This window comes from Bos javanicus, chromosome 29, assembly GCF_032452875.1.
Source record: "Bos javanicus breed banteng chromosome 29, ARS-OSU_banteng_1.0, whole genome shotgun sequence".
NCBI classification, from domain to species: domain Eukaryota; kingdom Metazoa; phylum Chordata; class Mammalia; order Artiodactyla; family Bovidae; genus Bos; species Bos javanicus.
This window is the reverse complement of record NC_083896.1, coordinates 22810654-22830465: the sequence shown is the minus strand read 5'-3', so window position 1 is coordinate 22830465 and position 19812 is coordinate 22810654. Positions and strand designations below refer to the sequence as shown.

Genomic DNA, 19812 nt, shown 5'->3' with positions numbered 1-19812 from the left:
TCTCTTGCTTTTTCGATGATCCAGTGGATGTTGGCAATTTGATCTCTGGTTCCTCTGCCTTTTCTAAACCAGCTTGAACAACTGGAAGGTCACAGTTCACGTATTGCTGAAGCCTGGCTTGGAGAATTTTGAGCATTACTTTACTAGCGTGTGAGATGAGTGCAATTGTGCGGTAGTTTGAGCATTCTTTGGCATTGCCTTTCTTTAGGATTGGAATGAAAACTGACCTTTTCCAGTCCTGTGGCCACTGCTGAGTTTTCCAAATTTGCTGGCATATTGAGTGCGGCACTTTCACAGCATCATCTTCCAGGATTTGAAATAGCTCAGCTGGAATTCCATCACCTCCACTAGCTTTGTTCTTGTTCGTAGTGATGCTTTCTAAGGCCCACTTGACTTCACATTCCAGGATGTCTGGCTCTAGGTGTGTGATCACACCATCGTGATTATCTTGGTCATGAAGATGTTTTTTGAACAGTTCTTCTGTGCATTCTTGCCACCTCTTCATAATATCTTCTTCTTCTGTTAGGTCCGTACCATTTCTGTCCTTTATCGAGCCCATCTTTGCATGAAATGTTCCCTTGGTATCTCTGATTTTCTTGAAGACATCTCTAGCCTGTCCCATTCTGTTGTTTTCCTCTATTTCTTTGCATTAATTGCTAAGAAAGGCTTTCTTATCTCTCCTTGCTATTCTTTGAAACTATGCATTCAGATGCTTATATCTTTCCTTTTCTCCTTGGCTTTTCGCTTGTCTTCTTTTCACAGCTATTTGTAAGGCCTCCCTCGATGGCCATTTTTCTTTTTTGCATTTCTTTTCCATGGGGATGGTCTTGATCCCTATCTCCTGTACAATGTCACGAACCTCAGCCATAGTTCATCAGGCACTCTATCTATCAGATCTAGTCTGATATTTAAATAGCACTAATATTTAAATAGCACTTACTATATCCTAGACACTGTTTTTTGTACAACATAGTGATTCAGTAGTTTTGCTGGTTATATTCCATTTAAATGATAAAATACTGGTTATATTCCCTGTGCTCTATAATATATCCATGTATCCTATTTATTTTGCATATAATAGTTTGTATCTCCTATTTCTTCTCCTTATCTCACACCTCCCACATCCTTCTCCCTTCTGATGACCACTAGTTTGTTCTCTCTGAATGTTTCTCTTTTGTTATATTTATTCATTTCATTTTATTTTTTTTAGATTCTACATATCATATTCTACATATTTGTCTTTCTCTGACTTATTTCACTTAGCGTATTACCCTTCAGGTTCATCAGTGTTATAGCGGATGGCAAAATTGAATTCTTTATTGTGGCTGAGATCTATACTCTCAGATCTATACTTACCCTTACAGTTTTCCCTTTTGTTATTACTTTATGATAATAAAGTTTAAACACAGGCCTTCCACACTCCTCTTCTGTTTCATAAATTGTTACCTGAACTATTTATCCTCATCAATCCCGTGAAACAAAGTACTTGCCAGGTGAATTAACCAAACTTCAATTGGACTTCTTTCTTCCCCTAAAGTCCCTAAACTTTGATGTACCCATAACCTGAGCCAACGTTGGCATGTAGACTAGCCCTTCCTTAACACAAAGAAAGACACTTCGTGAACCTGGCTTACTTCTCCAGGTTCCCATATCTCTCTTGCAGTAGTCTGCCTCATCCTCTCCCTATAATCCTTCAAAGTCTTTCCTAAGTCTAAATTTGTTTTTATTTGACAATGTCATGCTGTATTTATTAACATAGCTTTATTATAAGTCTTAATATCTGGAAGAATAAAGTATTGCACTCTGTTAGCTCCCCAATATGGAGTTCTTTTTGGTGAATCTTTCCTTGGGAAATAATCCAAAGTATGTAAAATAGCTAATATTTATCACATTATTTATAAAATTAAAACTACCTCACATAAATTATCATTTATTTACCAGACATAAGTATTAAACAGCCCTTAAAATGAATAACCAGATTAGATAAAGATTCAAGATTGTAATCAGCAATTCCTTCGATAATAAAATGTTTAAAAGGTGAGGAGAAGAGAAATAGATCTATACAGTGCAAAAAAGCCCAAAATCAGAAAAGCTGATTGTTCAAGTTCAAAAGTTCAAAAAACTTTTGAAAAGTTTCTGAAAGACAAAAAACAGATGAGATTGAATTGACAAATATACAAGAACACAGCCCAAGGAAAATATAGAGTTTTATAAAGGATAAGACTGATAAAAATATATAAATGATCCCATAGTAGTTATATAGAGAGGTATGATCTTCTTGAGTTAATAAATTCATCATCTTATGTTAATATTAGGAAAAGGCCCTGTATAAAACATCAGAGTAATGAATTAGAAAGCATTCAAGACAACTTGGCCAAGTGTCAATTCTACTCCCTATTACCCTAACTCAACTGTTAGGAGCAGTGATATTAGACTCCAACTTAAAACCCCAATTATAGTATCAATTCTGGTACAAAGTACTCCCAGAGGAGCTTGGGACGTGAGAAGAAAAAATAAGTTATAAGCCATTCTCCCTCTCCCTGAGGGAATAAGGAGCTCTCATACCCAGGAGGTGAAGTACCTGTAACTACACAATCCTACCTTCTGCATCTTCCCCCAAACAGCAAGGGGAAGATTCCTTCCATTACCAGAGCCTGTATCTGCATTGAGAAAAAGTGTGTGTGTGTGTGTGTGTGTGTGTTTAGTCGCTCAGTCATGTCTGACTCTTGCAACCCGATGGACTGTAGCCTACCAGGCTCCTTTGTCCGTGGGGATTCTCCAGGCAAGAATACTAGAGTGGGCTGCCATGCCCTTCTCCTGAGAAAAAGTAGACATTGTTAAACGGTGATTTTGAAAAATGTGGAAAGCATAAGTTTCTGAAAGGTGTATCTATGCTTACCTCATAGGTTTATTATATTCTCTCACGGTGTCCTTTTGGCATGGAAGACGGGAAGAAAAGGTTTGGCATTGAAAGACTGCTAAATTCTCACACTTACTCATCTGCCTTTCCACTCCATGATGTAAGTATATGCTTGGTTTAGAAATACTGAGCCTGTTTTTGCTTTCCCGCATTCAGAGACTTACTTGTTGGGAGACAGAATCTTCCATTTGTTTCCTCTTTCATGACAGGTTGCTTAATCTCACTTATGTTGGGGAAAATCCCTTGCATTCCCTAGGTCCAAGCCGAGAACTATGCTGAAACACATAGTTAAAACCTCTCTACATTGAGGTTTCAATGGAAATTTATTAAAACATCTTTACATTTGCACGAGTTTTCTTTAGAACCCATATTGAAAATGGAAGTTATATTATTAGTAAAAGAATATTTTAGAACATAGCTTTTGAAAATTTGTATTCAGATTCATCAAATCTTTTCTTACTTGTAAAGTTTTGAAGTTGTAAAGGACTTAAATTGTATGCATTCTTGTATTCATGCATCAAATATACAATTGGTTTTAGTTATATGTAAAAAATTCCATGGACAGAGGAGTCTGGTGGGCTACAGTTCATGGAGTTGCAAAGAGACAGACATGACTGAGCAACAGAGCATGCATCTTTGCAGAGCATTCCGTTAGGTATTATTGGAACACGCCATGAATCCAGGCTCACAGGCTAGGAATTTCTGGGAAGTAAAGCATTAATACAAATGTAAAACAAGCTAAAGACTTCAGTCCATAGGAAAGATTTAAATAACTGAGATTGTGCAGAAGGATTCCTTGGGCCTGGCAGATCATGTTGAGTTCAATAAAGAAGTGACATTTATATCATGCATCCATTCAACCAAACTTACAGCTTGACTTGTCAACCAAGACAGCCTAGTTTCTGGGGCTATCTGAGAGAAATCTTTCCTTTTGGATATTTAGTGTTTAAATTTCATCACCTGTTATCAGCAGGCATTATTTGGCTAAATTCATGTGAACTACTTAGGATCATTTCCTGGAGCTTTGCTTTCCTTTGTTCTTGTTTAACTCTTCCACACTTATAAAGGCTTTTTGATGATGATCTCTTTTTGAGAAACACATACCTTTAGAATATAGAAGAATTAGGTATTTCTGTTTAAATAAGGGGCATCTGAATCATTGCCCATGTTTTTGAAAATTATGTTGCTCTCATGGTTTCCAAAAGCCCAACAGGCAACCTCTCTCTTTTCAGCTATCCTGTCAATATTTATTCAAGTGTTAGCTGTTGACTCTAAGTCTGTTTAACATTGGTTAGTTGATTATCTTTCCTGTGTTAGCTACAAGGGTATAGAGGAATTCTCCACAATGAGTGGCAATTCGCAATACAAGTATCAATTGAGGTAAATTTAACTTGTGTTAGAGAAACTCCCCCCATGCCCCCCCCCCCCACACACACACACACACTTTTTTTTTTCCACTGGGCCCAAGAACTTCTAGGGGATTATGTATTTCAAACAATGCCAAGACATTTGATCAAGTAGAGAGATCTATAGCAGTTTAATAAACACTTTGCAATGCAGTCTTTGTATGTCTTTCTCCACCAATGGGTTCATTCTTTTTTTTTTGAAGATTTTAAAAAATCTTTTCAGTTCCTAGCAAGCAGAAAAACCAGAGTTTCATTGACTTTCATCTTTTAAAAAAATATTATCTATATTTATTTGTGGTTGCGCTGGGTCATTCTTGCTGCAAACAGGCTTTCTCTGGTTGTGGCAAGCGGGGGCTACCCTTGGCTAGCTACCCTTTGTTGCGGTGTGCAGGCTTCTCATTGCGGTAGCTTCTCTTGTTTCAGAGCAGAGGCTCGAGGCGCCCAGGCTGCAGTAGCTGCAACACGTGGGGTCAGTAGCTGCAGAGTGCGGGCTCTTGGGCACGCAGGCTTCAGTAGTTGCTGCACACAGGCTCGGTGGCTGTGGCTCATGGGCGCCATAGCACACGGGCTTCAGTAGTTGCTGCACACAGGCTCGGTGGCTGTGGCTCATGGGCGCCATAGCACACGGGCTTCAGTAGTTGCTGCACATAGGCTCGGTGGCTGTGGCTTGTGGGCGCTGTAGCACACGGGCTTCAGTAGTTGCTGCACACGGGCTCAGGAGTTGTGCCATGTGGGCCTAGTTGCTCCATGACATGTGGAATCTTCCAGGACCACGGATCAAAGGGCTGTCCCCTTCTTTGGCAGGCAGATCCTTATCCACTGTGCCACCAGGAAGTCGCTTTTTTTTTTTTCCCTTAAAGATTTTGAGGATTGTTTGTTTTCAGGGCATTGATTCTTTTCTAACTACCAGACTGTCTTCAGTAACCAGCAATTTTAATCCATACATCTAACCTTCTTGTAGAGTCCTCCATGCTCACTAGAAAATCAGTCTTGCTAGGCTGTTGCTAGAGAGAGCTATCATTTACTGTTAATTTTTACCTCTTTTTCTTTATTCTCTCCTCAATACAGGTTTAGGTACTAGACTTTTCCCTTATGTGCTTTAAAGAAACTCTTTTTTTTTTTTTAAAGATATCCAAATAGGCTACTTTTTTCTTTGTCGTTTCTCAAGATTCAGTAGGACTAGCTACAGGAGATGAAAGTTGGAATCTGGATGATATAAAATTTTATACCTTATCATACAGAGATTTTTCATATGTGTTTAATTTTAAATTAGGTGTTTGCTCCATGTTGTCTTCAACACTTTGCTTTTCTAGGCAAACGGTTAAAGAAACAATATTGAACAAATATATATAGATAGTGTTCTGCATGCGTACTCAGTCGCTCAGTCAGGTTCTACTCTCTGCAACCCCAGGGACTGTAGCCCACCAGGCTCCTCCGTCCTTGGAATTTTTCAGGCAAGAATACTAGAGTGGGTTGCCTTTTCCTACTCCAGGAAATCTTCCCAACACAGGGATCAAGCATCTCCTGCATCTTCTGCACTGGATGGCAGATTCTTCACCACTGCACCATCTGAGAAGCCCTAGACAAAGCTCTGCTAAAACCTAATTAACTTTATATAAATAAGGCTACTTGGAGCTTACCTAGTGGTCAGTGGTAGATAACCCACCTGCCAATGCAGGAGACATGGGTTCAGTCCCTTGGTCAGAAAGTTCCCCTGGAGAAGGAAATGGCAACCTACTCCAGTATCCTTGCCTGAGAAATCCCAGGGGAGAAGAGCCGGGCAGGCTACAGTCCATGGGGTTGCACAACTTAGCAAATAAACCCCAACAGTATTAAGGCTACTTGGTACCTAAAAATGGGGGAGGAACTTATGCATGAAATAATATTGAGGCTCTGAAGTGCCTTTGACTGTGTGGATCACAACAAACTGTGGAAAATTCCTAAAGAGATGGGAATACCAGACCACCTTGCCTGCCTCCTGAGAAATCTGTATGCAGGTCAAGAAGCAACAGAACCAGACATGCAGCAGCAGACTGGTTCCAAATTGGGAAAGATATACATCAAAGCTGTATTGTCACCATGATTATTTAACTTATACGCAGAGTACATCATGTGCAATCCCAGGCTGGATGAAGCACAAGCTGGAATCAAGATTGCTGGGAGAAATATCAATAATCTCAGATATGCAAATGACACCACTGTTATGGCAGAAAGAGGAGAGAAACTAAAGAGCCTCATGATGAAAGGAAAAGAGGAGAATGCAAAAGCTGGCTAAAACTAAACATTCAAAAAACTAAGATAATGGCATCCAGTCCCATCACTTCTTGGCAAATAGATGGCGAAACAGTAGAAACAGTGACAGACTATTTCCTTGGGCTCCAAAATCACTGCAGATGGTGATTGCAGCCGTGAAATTCAAAGATACTTGCTCCTTGAAAGAAAAGCTATGACCAACCTAGACAGAATATTAAAAAGTACAGACATTATATTGCCAACAAAGGTCTGTCTAGTCAAAGCTATGGTTTTTCCAGTAGTCATGTATGGATGTGGGAGTTGAACCATAAAGAATGCTGAGAGCTGAAGAATTGATGCTTTTGGACTGTGGTGCTGGAGAAGACTCTTGAGAGTCCCTTGGACTGCACAGAGATCAAACCAGTCAGTCCTAAACTAAATGAGTCCTGAATACTCATTGGAGGGACTGATGGTGAAACTGAAGCTCCAGTATGCTTATGTTCTCCAGTATGCTTCAGTATGTTCTTATGCGAAGAACTGACTCATTGGAAAAGACCCTGATGCTGGGAAAGATTGAAGGCAGGAGGAGAAGGGGATGGCAGAGGATGAGATGGTTGGATGGCATCACCAACTCAATGGACATGAGTTTGAGCAAGCTCTGGGAGATGGTGATGGACAGGGAAGCCTGGCGTGCTGCAGTCCATGGGTTCCCAAAGAGTCTGATACAACTGAGCGACTAAACTCAACTGAGAAGTGCTAAAAGTCTGTTTTATATATTTTAATTAAGTTTTTTGGGGAAATGGGTGTCAGTAATAGCCAGTGACTTTGGATCATTCACTTAACTTTGCTTGAGGTTGTTTTTTTCATCAATAAAATTAAAAAGTCAGCCTATTTTCAAACAGTCAGCCTATTTTCAAAGTCCCAGCCAGTTATAGTTGTAGGAATCCCTGAGCTATGACTATTGGAACTTGAGTAGGAATGAAAGGAGCATTCCACATCAAAGGAGCAGCTTGAGTTAAACCAGTCTCAGGCTTCCACTTGTGGTTTTAGATAACCAGGTGTGAGAATTTAATAAATAGAGCACTGTTATTTTCATTTGTTACAGAGTGTAGCAAATATACTACACTCCATAATACACTAAAGTGAAAGTGAAAGTCGCTCAGTCGTGTCCGATTCTTTGCGATCCCATGGACTGTACCTTCCATGGAATTCTCCAGGCCAGAATACTGGAGTGGGTAGCCTTTCCCTTCTCCAGGGGATCTTCCCAACCCAGAGATCAAAGCCAGGTCTCCCGCATTGTAGGCAGATTCTTTCCAACTGAACTATCAGGGGAGCCCATAATATACTAAATGGTACAGTAATTTACATCGATGGAATATGAAAATCCAAATTGAAAAATGAAAAAGAACATTTGCCTCATCCACTCGCCTTCTTATAAAAGCAGTGCTCCTTCATTATCCTGTGTCTTTTGTTTTGCTGTTCAGTAATTTCTTCTTGCCTACTGTAGGGTCAATATTGGAAGGCATCAGAACCTCCTAATCCTGTCAATCAAAGGAACATACTCTACCGGAACTGGGCTCGGTTTTCTTATTTTTACAAGGAGCAGCCTTTTAATTTGATTAGGTAAGTTTCTTACACAAAATCAAACTGATTAAAACTTGATTATGTCCTTTTTATTCACAATGGCATTACATTCCATTCATTTTACTCTTTTCACCCACTGTATTTCCTATCTGCCCAGTTTTGTATCTAAACTATCATTTAGTCATTCATTTGTGAGAAAAATGCTGTTGTGAATGAAAATGGTCTTAACCACTATGCAGAGATAGCTCCATGGTTCAGAGGTTAGGCCTTAGTATTTAGGTAGATTAGGTTCAAATCCAAGTTCTTTCTCTTAGAAACATATAAACATGTTCAAGTTATTTAACCTCTAGGAGACTCACCTGTAAAATAGGAATCACAATAGTACTTTCCCTTTGGGGTTATTTGATAATTAAATGATATATATATTTTTTCTAGAATGGGGTTAGCGCTTAGTGTTTAATATATTTATTTTGTGTTTGTTTTTCTCTGGGTCCAGGAATTTAGAAGATAACAGAAAAGTTGTATATAGTTTGTATATATCGATCTCAGCTGTGAAGGCAGTTGTTCTATTATTTCAATTCCTAGTTTTATTCGCTGTGCAAGAAGAGTCTGGTTGCAGGTTCTTGCTTTGAACCATACAATGCTACATACATACGGGGTGTTAGGAGACTCCCGCTATGGTTTCAGTAAAGAAACAATCAGATGACAGAACCCCTGATTGCTGTATTTTTACTCAATGGTTTATGTTTTAACTGCTCTGCTTGCATAGCATCACAGCCTCTTTTTTATAAGACCGATTTGGATGTGTATATGCAGGTCAACTAAAATGTTATTCCAGCAGTCTCATTAAAGGCAAATAAGAAGGGAAATTTTTAAGAATAAATAAAAGACAGCTAGCATATAAACAACGGTTTCTATAAATCATTATATGAACTCTTCATTGGATGGATATTTTAGTTGTTCTGATTAGTAGTCATTTAATTTTTTACGTTATAAAAGTAGCACATGTATCTGAAAAAATTCTAAGCAATAAGGATGTGTGCAAAGTTTTAAGTGAAATTCTACCTCCCTAAACTCCACCAAAGTAACTATGCTTGATTTGGTGATAGTCATTCAGCTTTATTTTTATGTGCATGCATAACAAAATACATACACAATTTTTTTTTTCCTGGAGCAAGGGAATCTTTACTTACTTTTTTGCTAAGATTTTATTTTATCACTAAATAATATATTGTTCATATACTTCCCTGTGAATGCACCCAGATCTAGCTTCTGCTTTTTAGCAGAACACAGAGTACCATATTATAAGTTTTGCATAACTCTTTTATCTATTTTTCTTTTGAAAAAGATTAGGCTGTTTCAAAAATTTCACTGTTACAGTCAGTGCTGTTAAGAACCTTTGCAGACATTGTGCCCTCAGAGAGTGTTTCCATAGTATACTTTCAAATCAGCAAGGTTATCAGAATGAGGCTTACATATTTTACATTGCTGAAAATATATTGAGAGTACTTAGCTGTCTACAGATATTTCTGCTATAAATATTCCCCAAAGGTTTATACTTATAACCTTTGATATAGACAAACACATTACATCTCAGATCAGTACCTTGTTAGCACTTTCTGATTTTCTTTTAGAACAAAGCGGAAGCTCAGATATTTCATCAGATAGCAATATCTAACTTAAATTTAATAAATTTTTAAAGTTTTTCATCATATTATAGCTTTTCATTTATAGCAAATTGTACTGCTTTTCCATTTCAGTAATAATCTTTAAAATAAAGTTAAAATTTTAACAAAATTTATATAAAGAATTAATGAGTAGGTGTGAAGTTTTTAACCAGGTAAATCAAAAAGACAGGAAAGAAGACACCATGTTATCACAGAGAAAGGAATTGCAGAAAGCATTTATTATCCTTAAGGTTGCTTCTCAGTGATTATGTAGGACAGTATCCTTATTCTTACTAATAGACAATGAAGTATTTAAGGTAAAGGACCATGAAGTACATATTCAAACAACTTATTTGTAAGTAACTCAAATATATACATACATACAGCTACCCACTCTAGTACTCTTAGGCTTACCTGGTGACTCAGACGGTAAAGAATCCACCTGCAATGTGGAAAACCTGGGTTTGATCCCTGGGTTGAGAAGATTCCCTGGAGTAGGGCATGGCAACCCACTCTAGTATTCTTGCCTGGAGAATCCCCATGGACAGTGTGTATACACACACACACACACACACACACGTGCGTTAGTTACTTAGTCGTGTCCGACTCTTTGTGACCCCATGGACTGTAGCCTGCCAGGCTCCTCTGTCCATGGCATTCTCCAGGCAAAAATACTAGAGTGAATTGCCATTTTCTTCTCCATTTGATTCCTGACCCAGGGATCAAACCCTGGTCTCCTGCCTTGCAGGAAGATTCTTTACCATCTGAGCTGTAGGGAAGTTCATATATATATGGGGCACATATATATGGGGCAATATATGAAGTGAGATAAAATGCAATGGCATTGAAACATGTATAATATCATGTATGAAACGAGTTGCCAGTCCAGGTTCGATGCATGATACTGGATGCTTGGGGCTAGTGCACTGGGACGACCCAGAGGGATGGTATGGGGAGGGAGGAGGGAGGAGGGTTCAGGATGGGGAACACATGTATACCTGTGGCAGATTCATTTTGATATTTGGCAAAACTAATACAATTTGTAAAGTTTAAAAAATAAAATTAAATTTAAAAAAAATGCAATGGAACAATATTTTACTTATAATAAAAGAATTAAAGGGTACATAGGTATTATTTGAATTATTCTTACAACTTTACCTCTATATTTGAAATTATTTCCAAAGAAAAATATTTAATAAAAGGAGAGTCCTGAAATAGATCCATATATATATATATATAGAGAGAGAGAGAGATAGATTTTCAATAAAAGTGCCTGTTGTTCATTGGGGGAAGCATAGTCCTTTCAAAATATGATACTAAAACAAGTGGCTATCTACATGAAAAACATGAATCTTGACTCTTTCCTGTATAAAAATTTAAACTAACTTGAAATAGATAAGAGAACTAATTATAAGGACTACAATTACAAAACTTCTAGAACATATAGGAGAAAACTGTGGTCTGGAGTTAGGCATGGACTTTTCAGATAAAATGCAAAAAGCACAGTTTTAAAAACATAAATTTAATTTCAAATATTAGATTGTATGCTCTTTAAAAAACACTGTTACAGAAATAAAGAGCAAACCATAGGCTGGAGAAAATGCTTGCACAACACACATATCAGTAAAGGACTTTTATCCAAAATATTTAAGGAACTTTTATGACTCAATGATAAGAATAAAATGGAAAAAAAGATTATAAAGGATTTCTCAGCAAAGAAATATGTTTATGGATTGCCAGTAAGTATGTCAAAAGATGTTGTTGCTAAGTTCTGACTCTCTGCAACCCCATGACTGCAGCGCTCCAGGCTTCTCTGTCCTCCACGATCTTCTGCAGTTTGCTACAGTTCATGTCCATTGAGTCGGTCAAGCTATCTCACCATCTCATCCTCTGCCGCCCCCTTCTCCTTTTGCCTTCAGTTTTCCCCAGTATTAGGGTCTTTTCCAATGAGTCGGCTCATTGCATCAGGTGGCCAAAGTATTGGTGCTTCAGCAACCGTCCTTCCAGTGAATACTCAGGGTTGATTTCCTTTAGACTGACTGGTTTGATCTTGCAGTCCAAGGAACTCTCCAGAGATGTATACTATCTTTATTCACTAAGGGTATAAAAATTAAAATGGCATTGAAATACCACTGCACACCCACTAGAATAGCTAACATTGAAAAGATTGGCATCAATAAGGGCTGTTAGGGATGTGGGACAACTTGAAATCTCAAAGGTTGGTGATGGTGATACAAAATGGTATAGCAGCTTTGAAACAATAATTTTGACGGTTTCTTATAGAGTTAAATATGCACTTTCTATTCAAAGGATAGATCTACTTTTATCTGCTTGTCCCCAAAATATTAATATTATCAAAACGTTTATCATTGCCTCAATGATTTGTGGTACCACCTGTATCACACATGCTTAGTCACTCAGTGGTGTCTGACTCCTTGCAACCCCATGGACTGTAGCCTGCCAGGTTCCTCTGTCCATGGCCTTCTCCAAGCAAAAATACTGGAGTAGGTTGTCATTTACTCCTCCAGGGGATCTTCCCAACCCAGGGATCGACCCTGTGTCTCCTGCATCTCCTGCACTGGCAGGCGGGTTCTTTATCACTGTGCCACCTGGGAAACCCTTTACCATGTGCTAGACTTCTTTATGTACTCTAGCTGATTTCTGGATGTTCTGTCTATTCGGTTGATCTTGCTAACTATCCATGCACCAGTAGCAGGCTGTTTTTTTTAATTTAATTTTTATTTTATATTATGGTTGATTTGCTGTATGTTGTGTTAGTTTCAAGTGTATAGTGAAGTGATTTGAAGGCTGTTTTAATTGTAATGGTTTAGCTCTAGTGTATTTTAATATCTAGTTGGGCTAATAACTCGTCATAGTCAGTGTTTCTTTGTACATTCTACAAGTTTATCCTTCCATATAAACTTGAATCTCAACTTGTCTGTCTTGTTACTAAAAAAGATGGTTGGTATTTTTATGGAAATTACATTAAGTTTATAAATTAACTTAGGTAGGCTGGTAGTCTCATCTTGAGACATTCTAGTCAAGGGAAAGATGTGTCTTTGTTTAAGCCTACTTTGGGTTTTTTCAAGGGTATTGTAGAGTTATAAAACCTTCTTAAGTTTAATCCTCAGTAGTTTATATTTTTGTTGCTGTTATAAATTATATATTATACATATTCAAATTATAGAATCAGTAATTTTAAGGTAAAAGATCAATCTTACTACTATGCACCTAACCAGAAAATTACTAGGGAACTCATAAACTGATATTCAGATATTTTTATTCTTTTTATTTTGATGTTATGCAGTATCATAAAATTGCTATATTCTTCAGCAAAAAAAAAAAAGGGAGAAAAAGCAAGTTTACTCATCTTCTGTGAGTGAACCTAAGGAAGTTGTAAGTAAATTAACAAGGGAATACAATGGAATCATAGTTTAATTTCAGGTTTATAGTAATTTGAAAAGCAGAACAAGGAAAAACAACCATGTAAAAATGTTTATTATCACTGAGAAGAATAGAAGGTGGTACAAGCAGAAAGATCCCTTTTTTGTTAGAAAAGATGAGAAATTTTGAAAACTGAAGGATGGGAGGTTCAATAAAATTAATATTGAGTGAGAAAAATATTTTAAAAGCTTCTCATTGGGAAATTAAGTTTATGTTAAGTTTGTATTATGTAAAAGTTAAACCCTTTATGTTTAGATTTGTGGTTTTTTGAGTGTGGAAATTACAAGTTAATCATAAATGGTATAATAGATTTATGTATACCATGCTATTAGTGTCCAAGTAGAATTACATTTCTCTGACTAGGAAGCTGTGGAAAGACTTCACATGTTTGGTGAGCTGAACTCTATATGAATAAGGGGAAAGATTAACCTGTTTTGTGTTTTTAAAATTTTTTTTTAAAGAAGTCTAGTTTTCTGAGGCAGAAAAAACCTTGTTCTCTGGGTCTTTGAGAGATTCCTTAAGGGAAGAGTTAGTTTAAAAAACAATAGCAGAAAAAAGATAACAACTTGATTATAAAATTTGAACATTTGTGCTAACTAATGCTGTCATTTTTTAACTCGTAAAGCAAAAGCTGAGCCCGTATATTCTTTGGAATGTTATTGCATACTCATTTTTTATCCCTTGGTTTGTACCCCATCTTACTGTTGTGTACGATCCATCAGAGGTCCAGATTTAGAGGAAGATAAAAGTTCATACGTAAAACTACCCTCGTCCATTGTAGTCCGAGTATTTTCTTCAATCTTAGAGATAAAGCAGAAGTCTTGGCAGTTATTGTGAATGTGATTTTGATTTGTTAATTGCTAGAAGCATGTTCTGTACTTTATTTCAAAACATTTGAACTCTCTTTAAAATTGCAAAGTTTTTCAAATAACCTGATTATTTAAAAATAAATCTTAACTTCCACTCAGTTGGCTTCTTATTTATATGTGTTGTCTCTTTCAAGCCTCACACCAAGTCTATAGATAAGCATCATCCTGCGTTTTCTGATGTGGAAACTAAAGTTTAGAACATTTAGTAACTTTATCAAAATTACAGGGCTAGAAGGCAATGGGGCCAAAGCTAGAATACAAATGTGTCTGAATGGAAAACTAAGACTCTCTGAAGTGCATTATTCTTGCAGCCTCTGATTTTATTTTTACCTTCTTTCACAGGGATTATTATGGAGAAAAAATTGGCATCTATTTTGTCTTTCTCGGATTTTACACAGAAATGCTGTTTTTTGCAGCTGTGATTGGCTTAGCTTGTTTTATTTATGGTTTATTGACGATTCCTAAGACCTCAGGCAGGTAAGTGCACCTGAGCTGCCCAAACAGAATCTTATGTTAACCAAGATTGTATTTTTCTGAAATTTGTGTCAGAGTGTTTTTTATTACAGCAGGTAATTGATATTTCTGAAAAAGACCCAAACACAACAGCTACCTCTCACTTGATACTTTATGGAAAGTCTGTTTAAGAATGGGCTCTAAAGATTCTGTTCCTTAAGCATGATTTGATCTACAAAAATTGCTGCTATATTGCCCTGGTCCCATATGTGAAAAATTGTATAAAGATGTTTCAACAAGAATAGCTTTGTACTTGCACCCAAACACATCACTTTTTTTTTTTTTTGCTTGGAATGTTTTATTTATCTATTTATTTATTATTAATTAATGTTTATTGCAGTGTAGTTAGTTTGCAATGTTGTGCTAGCTTCTACTGCATCACAAAATGAATCAGCCATATGTATATTTACATATACCCCCTCCCTTTTGGATTTCCCTTCTAGTTAGGATACCACAGTGTGTTAAGTAGAGTTCCTTGTGCTATATAGTATGTTCTTATCTGTTGTCTATTTTATACATAGTATCAATAGTGTCTATGAGTCATTCCAACCTCCCAATTCCTCCCACCCCCACTTTTCAGGGCTTCCCCAGTAGCACAGCAGTAAAGAATCCACCTGCAATGCAGGAGCCTTAGGAGACGCTGTAGGAAGATGCCCTGGAGGAGAGCATGCAACCCACTCTAGTATTCTTGCCTGGAGAATCCCCATGGACAGAGGAGCCTGTCAGGCTAAAGTCCATGGGGTCGCATCGAGTTGGAAGCAACTCAGGTGACTTCGCACACATGCATACCCCTTTCCCCCTTGAAAACAAATGTGTGGATACCAAACACATCTTTTAAAATAGCATTGCTCTTGGGAATTCCCCGGCAGTCCAGTGGTTAGGACTGTGCACTACCACTATACAAGACATGGTTTCTGTCCTGGTTGAGGAACTAAGATTCTTTATGCCATGAGGCATGGAGAAGGAAATGGCAACCCACTCCAGTGTTCTTCCCTGGGAAATCCCATGGACAGAGAAACCTGGCAGGCTACAGTCCATGAAGTCGCAAATGAGTTGAACACTTAGCAACTAAGCAACAAATGCCACAAGGCGTGGCCAAAACAAAACAAAACAAAAAATAAAACCAAACAACTTTGCTCTTCCCTCAGCAGCTCTGAGATCTGTGATCCTAAGATTGGGGGTCAGATTATCATGTGCCCACTCTGTGATGAACTGTGTGACTATTGGAGACTAAATTCAACCTGTTTGGCTTCAAAGGTATGTCTGTATTGTGGTATGCTTGAAGACTTGCAGTTTACTTCCTTTTGTATTGCATTTGATACTAAGTAGTCTTTCTGATATTGTTGTTTTGCAGATCTCCCATTTATTTGACAACGAGTCAACAGTGTTCTTTGCCATTTTCATGGGAATTTGGGGTAAGTAAATAGTTACATAAAAACAGCTTTCTCTGTGTTATGTGTTACATGGCTATTCATATAACATATACAGTTGGCATACCTTATAAACCAAAAGTAATTTTACATATTTATGTCTCTGCTAGCATCACTACCTTAATGGAGTCTACATCCATGGTTGTTAGTCCTTGGTCCAGAAAGGTCCCTATTAATCATCTACTCATTTCTCTGAAAAACACTTTAATTTTTGAAACTTCGTATGTATTCAGATCACATTCTCTCTTAGCACTGTGTAAAAATAAGCTCAATAATTGCTTAATTCAGGAGAATAAATGTTAAGTATTTGGTGGCTGGAGGATATTGAGTCATGGACACAAACTTGAACAAGACTCAAAAATTTCTGAGGGCTCATATATCAACATTTGAATTTAAGTTCCCTGTGTCAAATTCTATTTGGTTAAAAGCTCCCATATAAAGTGGAATTCCCCTTAATTTTGGAAATAATCCCAGTATCTCTTCTCCTTTGTATCCCATGGGAAGTAGAAGTGTCATGAAGTTTCTCCCATTGTCAGTGAGTAAAGTATTTTCTGTAAGAGTAACTTGTCAAGAAGAGGCCTAAAGACTTCTAAGACATTGGGGGACTCTGGAAAGGTAGACTTTTTTCTCCCCAGTTTAACAAACAGTCTTTAACAAAGCACAAGTATGTGCATTTAAAAACTGGCCAAAGGAGCAGGGTAACTTGATTCAGTCAAAAGGACACCTACATTTGTGAGGGCGTGTGTGTCTCAGAGAGGGTTATGGGTTTCTGTCACTTCTGCTTGACTGCTTGTCTGAAGAGAAAAGTGCAGACTCAAAGAGAAAATGGGACAGTGAGGTCTCCCCCACAATTCTCCACCCTCCTTTGGTTAAGTTAGTGAGTGGACATCTCTTCATCATGTGCCAGACAGATCCTGCCTCTGTCATTCTTTTAGAATCAGAAATGCATGACAGATATATATACAAATTACAACATATGTAATACTTTTCAATTCTTTCCACTGAGAGAACTTGTACACCAACATTGACCTTACATGTCATAACAAACAGACGAGCAACCATACGTGGAACACCCAGCAGCTGCGGTGAATGTGGGGGTGAAGACAGCTTCACGATACTGATTTTGTTTTCTTTGGATATATGCCTAACAGTGGAATTGCTTCATCACATTATAGTTATATTTTTAATGTTTAAGTCACGTTCATACTGTTTTCCATAATGGCTGTATGCCAATTTATGTTCCTGCACAATGGTTCCCTTTTCTTCAGTTTTGTCCTGCAAACAAATATCCAATTTTCCCAAAACCATTTATAGAAGAAACTATTCTTTCCTCATTGAATATTCTTGGGCCCTATGTCAAATATTAATTGACCATAATACATGGAATTATTTTTGAGCTCTTGATTGTGTTCTCTAGGTCTGTGTGTTTCTTTTTATGACATGCCAATTGTACCATACTATTTTGATTAGCTTTGTAATATTGAGATCAGGAATATGATGCCTAGAGCTTTGTTCTTTCTCAAGATTGCTTTGTCCATTTGAAGTCTTTTGTGGCCCTATACAAATTTTAGCATTGTATTCTCTATTTCTGTTAAAAATAGCATTGGAATTTTGGTAGGTATTGCATTAAATCTGGAGATCACTTGGGCAGTATGGACATTTTTATATTAATTCCTCCAATCTATGAGCATGGACTATCTTTCCATTTGTTTCTATCTTCAATTTCTTTCATCAATGTCTTATATTATATAGTGTACATATCTTTCACTTCCTTGGTTACATTTCTCCCTGGCTATTATGTTCTTTTTGATGTTATTACAAATGGGATTGTTTTCTTAATTCCTCTTTCTGATAGTAGTGTATAGAAACACAACTGTTTTTAATATATTTATTTATTTCCTGGAACATGGCTAAATTTATTTATTCTAACAGTTTTTTGGTGGAGACACTAGGATTTTTTTGTAACTTAATGTTATATGAAAATAGAGACAGTTTTACTTCTTTCCTTTTTTCTTTCTAATTTATGTGTTTGTTTGTTTTTCTTGAGTAATTGCTCTGGCTAGACTTCCAGTGCTCAGTTGAATAGAAGTGGCACGAATGGGAGTTTTTGTCTTATCCTTGATGATAAAGGAAGTTTTCAGCTTTTCACCATTGACTATGATGGTAACTGTGGACCTGTCATGTATAGCCTTATATTGAAATAGATTGTATTTATACCCATATTTTGAGAGTTTTTATCATAATGGATGTTGAATTCTGTTAAATTCTGTTTCTTCATTTGTTGAGATGGGTTTTTTTCAAAATCATTTATTTTGTTAATATGATATACCCTGTTGATCGATTTATGGGTACTGAACTATCCTTATATCCCTGGAATAAATCTTATTTGATCATGGTGTATGATTCTTTTAATATATTGCTGAATTTGATTTGCTACTGTTTTGTTAAGGTTCTTTGTATCTACATTCATCAAGTGTAATTTTCTTTACTTGTATTGTCTTTGTTTGACTTTGGTGTAAGGGTAATGATGCCTCATAAAATGAGTTTGGAAGGTTTCTTTCCCCTTCTAGATTCTGGAAGAATTTGAGAAGGATTATTTCTTCTTTACCTATATTATAGAATTCACCATTAAAGCTTTGAGGCCTGGACTTCCATTTGTGGGGAAGTTTTTAATTACTGATTTGATATCCTTAATATTTTCTGTTTGTTCATGATTCGGTTTCAGTAGGTTGTATGTTTCTAGGACTTTATCCATTTCTTCTAGGATATCCACTTTGTTGCCATATAATTGTTCATAGTAGTCTGTTACGATCCTTAGTATTTCTGTCATACCAGGTGCATCAGTTCAGTTCAGTCGCTCAGTCTTGTCTGACTCTTTGAGACCCCATGAACTGCAGGACGCCAGGCTTCCCTGTCTGTCACCAACTCCCGGAGCTTGCTCAGGCTCATGTCCGTCAAGCCGGTGAGGCATCACCAACTGCCTCAGGGGCATGTCCCCTATTTAATTTCTAATTTTATTTATTTGAACCTTATCTTTCTTTTTTCTTGGTAATTATGGCTAAAGGTTTTTATTTTATTTATCTTTTTATTGATCTTTTCTGTTGTCTTTTGTCCCTATTTTGTTTATTTACACTCTAGTGGTCTTTGTTATTTCCTTACTTCAACTACCTTTGCTTGTTCTTCTTTTTCTAGTTCCTTAAGGTCTAAAGTCGGCTTGTTTATTTTAGCTTTTTCTTGTTTCTTAATGAAGACATTTATGCCTCTGAACTTCTCTCCTAGAACTGCCTCTGGTGTATCCCATAAGTTTTTGTATATTGTATGTCTAGTTTAATTTGTCTCAAGATATTTGTTGATTTCTCTTTTCATTTTCCTAAGGCCCATTGTTTGTTCAGTAGCATGCCCTTTATTCTCCATATATTTGTGAATTTTCCAGTTTTTATTTTTCATATAATTCTAGTTTTAAACCATTATGGTCAGAAAAGATACTTGATATTATTTCAAACTTTTGAAATTTATTGACTTGTTTTGTGATGGCAATATATGACCTTTTCTGGAGAACATTCCATGTGCACTTGCGGCTAAGTTGCTTCAGTCGTGTCCGACATAGATGGCAGCCCACCAGGCTCCCCCGTCCCTGGGATTCTCCAGGCAAGAACACTGGAGTGGGTTGCCATTTCCTTCTCCAATGCATGAAAGTGAAAAGTGAAAGTGAAGTCGCTCAGTTGTGTCCGGCTCTTAGCGACCCCA

The 19812-nt window shown here is 37.1% G+C and overlaps 1 protein-coding gene across 4 annotated transcripts in view; it reads left to right on the top strand.

Annotated features, from left to right (window-relative positions):
• The window catches only part of ANO5 (anoctamin 5), an 86706-nt gene that overhangs the window by 36085 nt on the left and 30809 nt on the right, over window positions 1-19812 (top strand). For 2 of the 4 annotated variants that reach the window (XM_061406201.1, XM_061406199.1), the window contains 5 exons: window positions 2907-3020; window positions 8066-8181; window positions 14465-14599; window positions 15787-15892; window positions 15990-16050. In XM_061406201.1, coding sequence (XP_061262185.1) covers window positions 2907-3020; window positions 8066-8181; window positions 14465-14599; window positions 15787-15892; window positions 15990-16050 — 532 coding nt within the window. Of the gene's footprint in view, window positions 1-2906; window positions 3021-8065; window positions 8182-14464; window positions 14600-15783; window positions 15893-15989; window positions 16051-19812 lie in introns of all 4 variants that reach the window. The other 2 variants (XM_061406200.1, XM_061406198.1) reach the window with 1 other exon arrangement.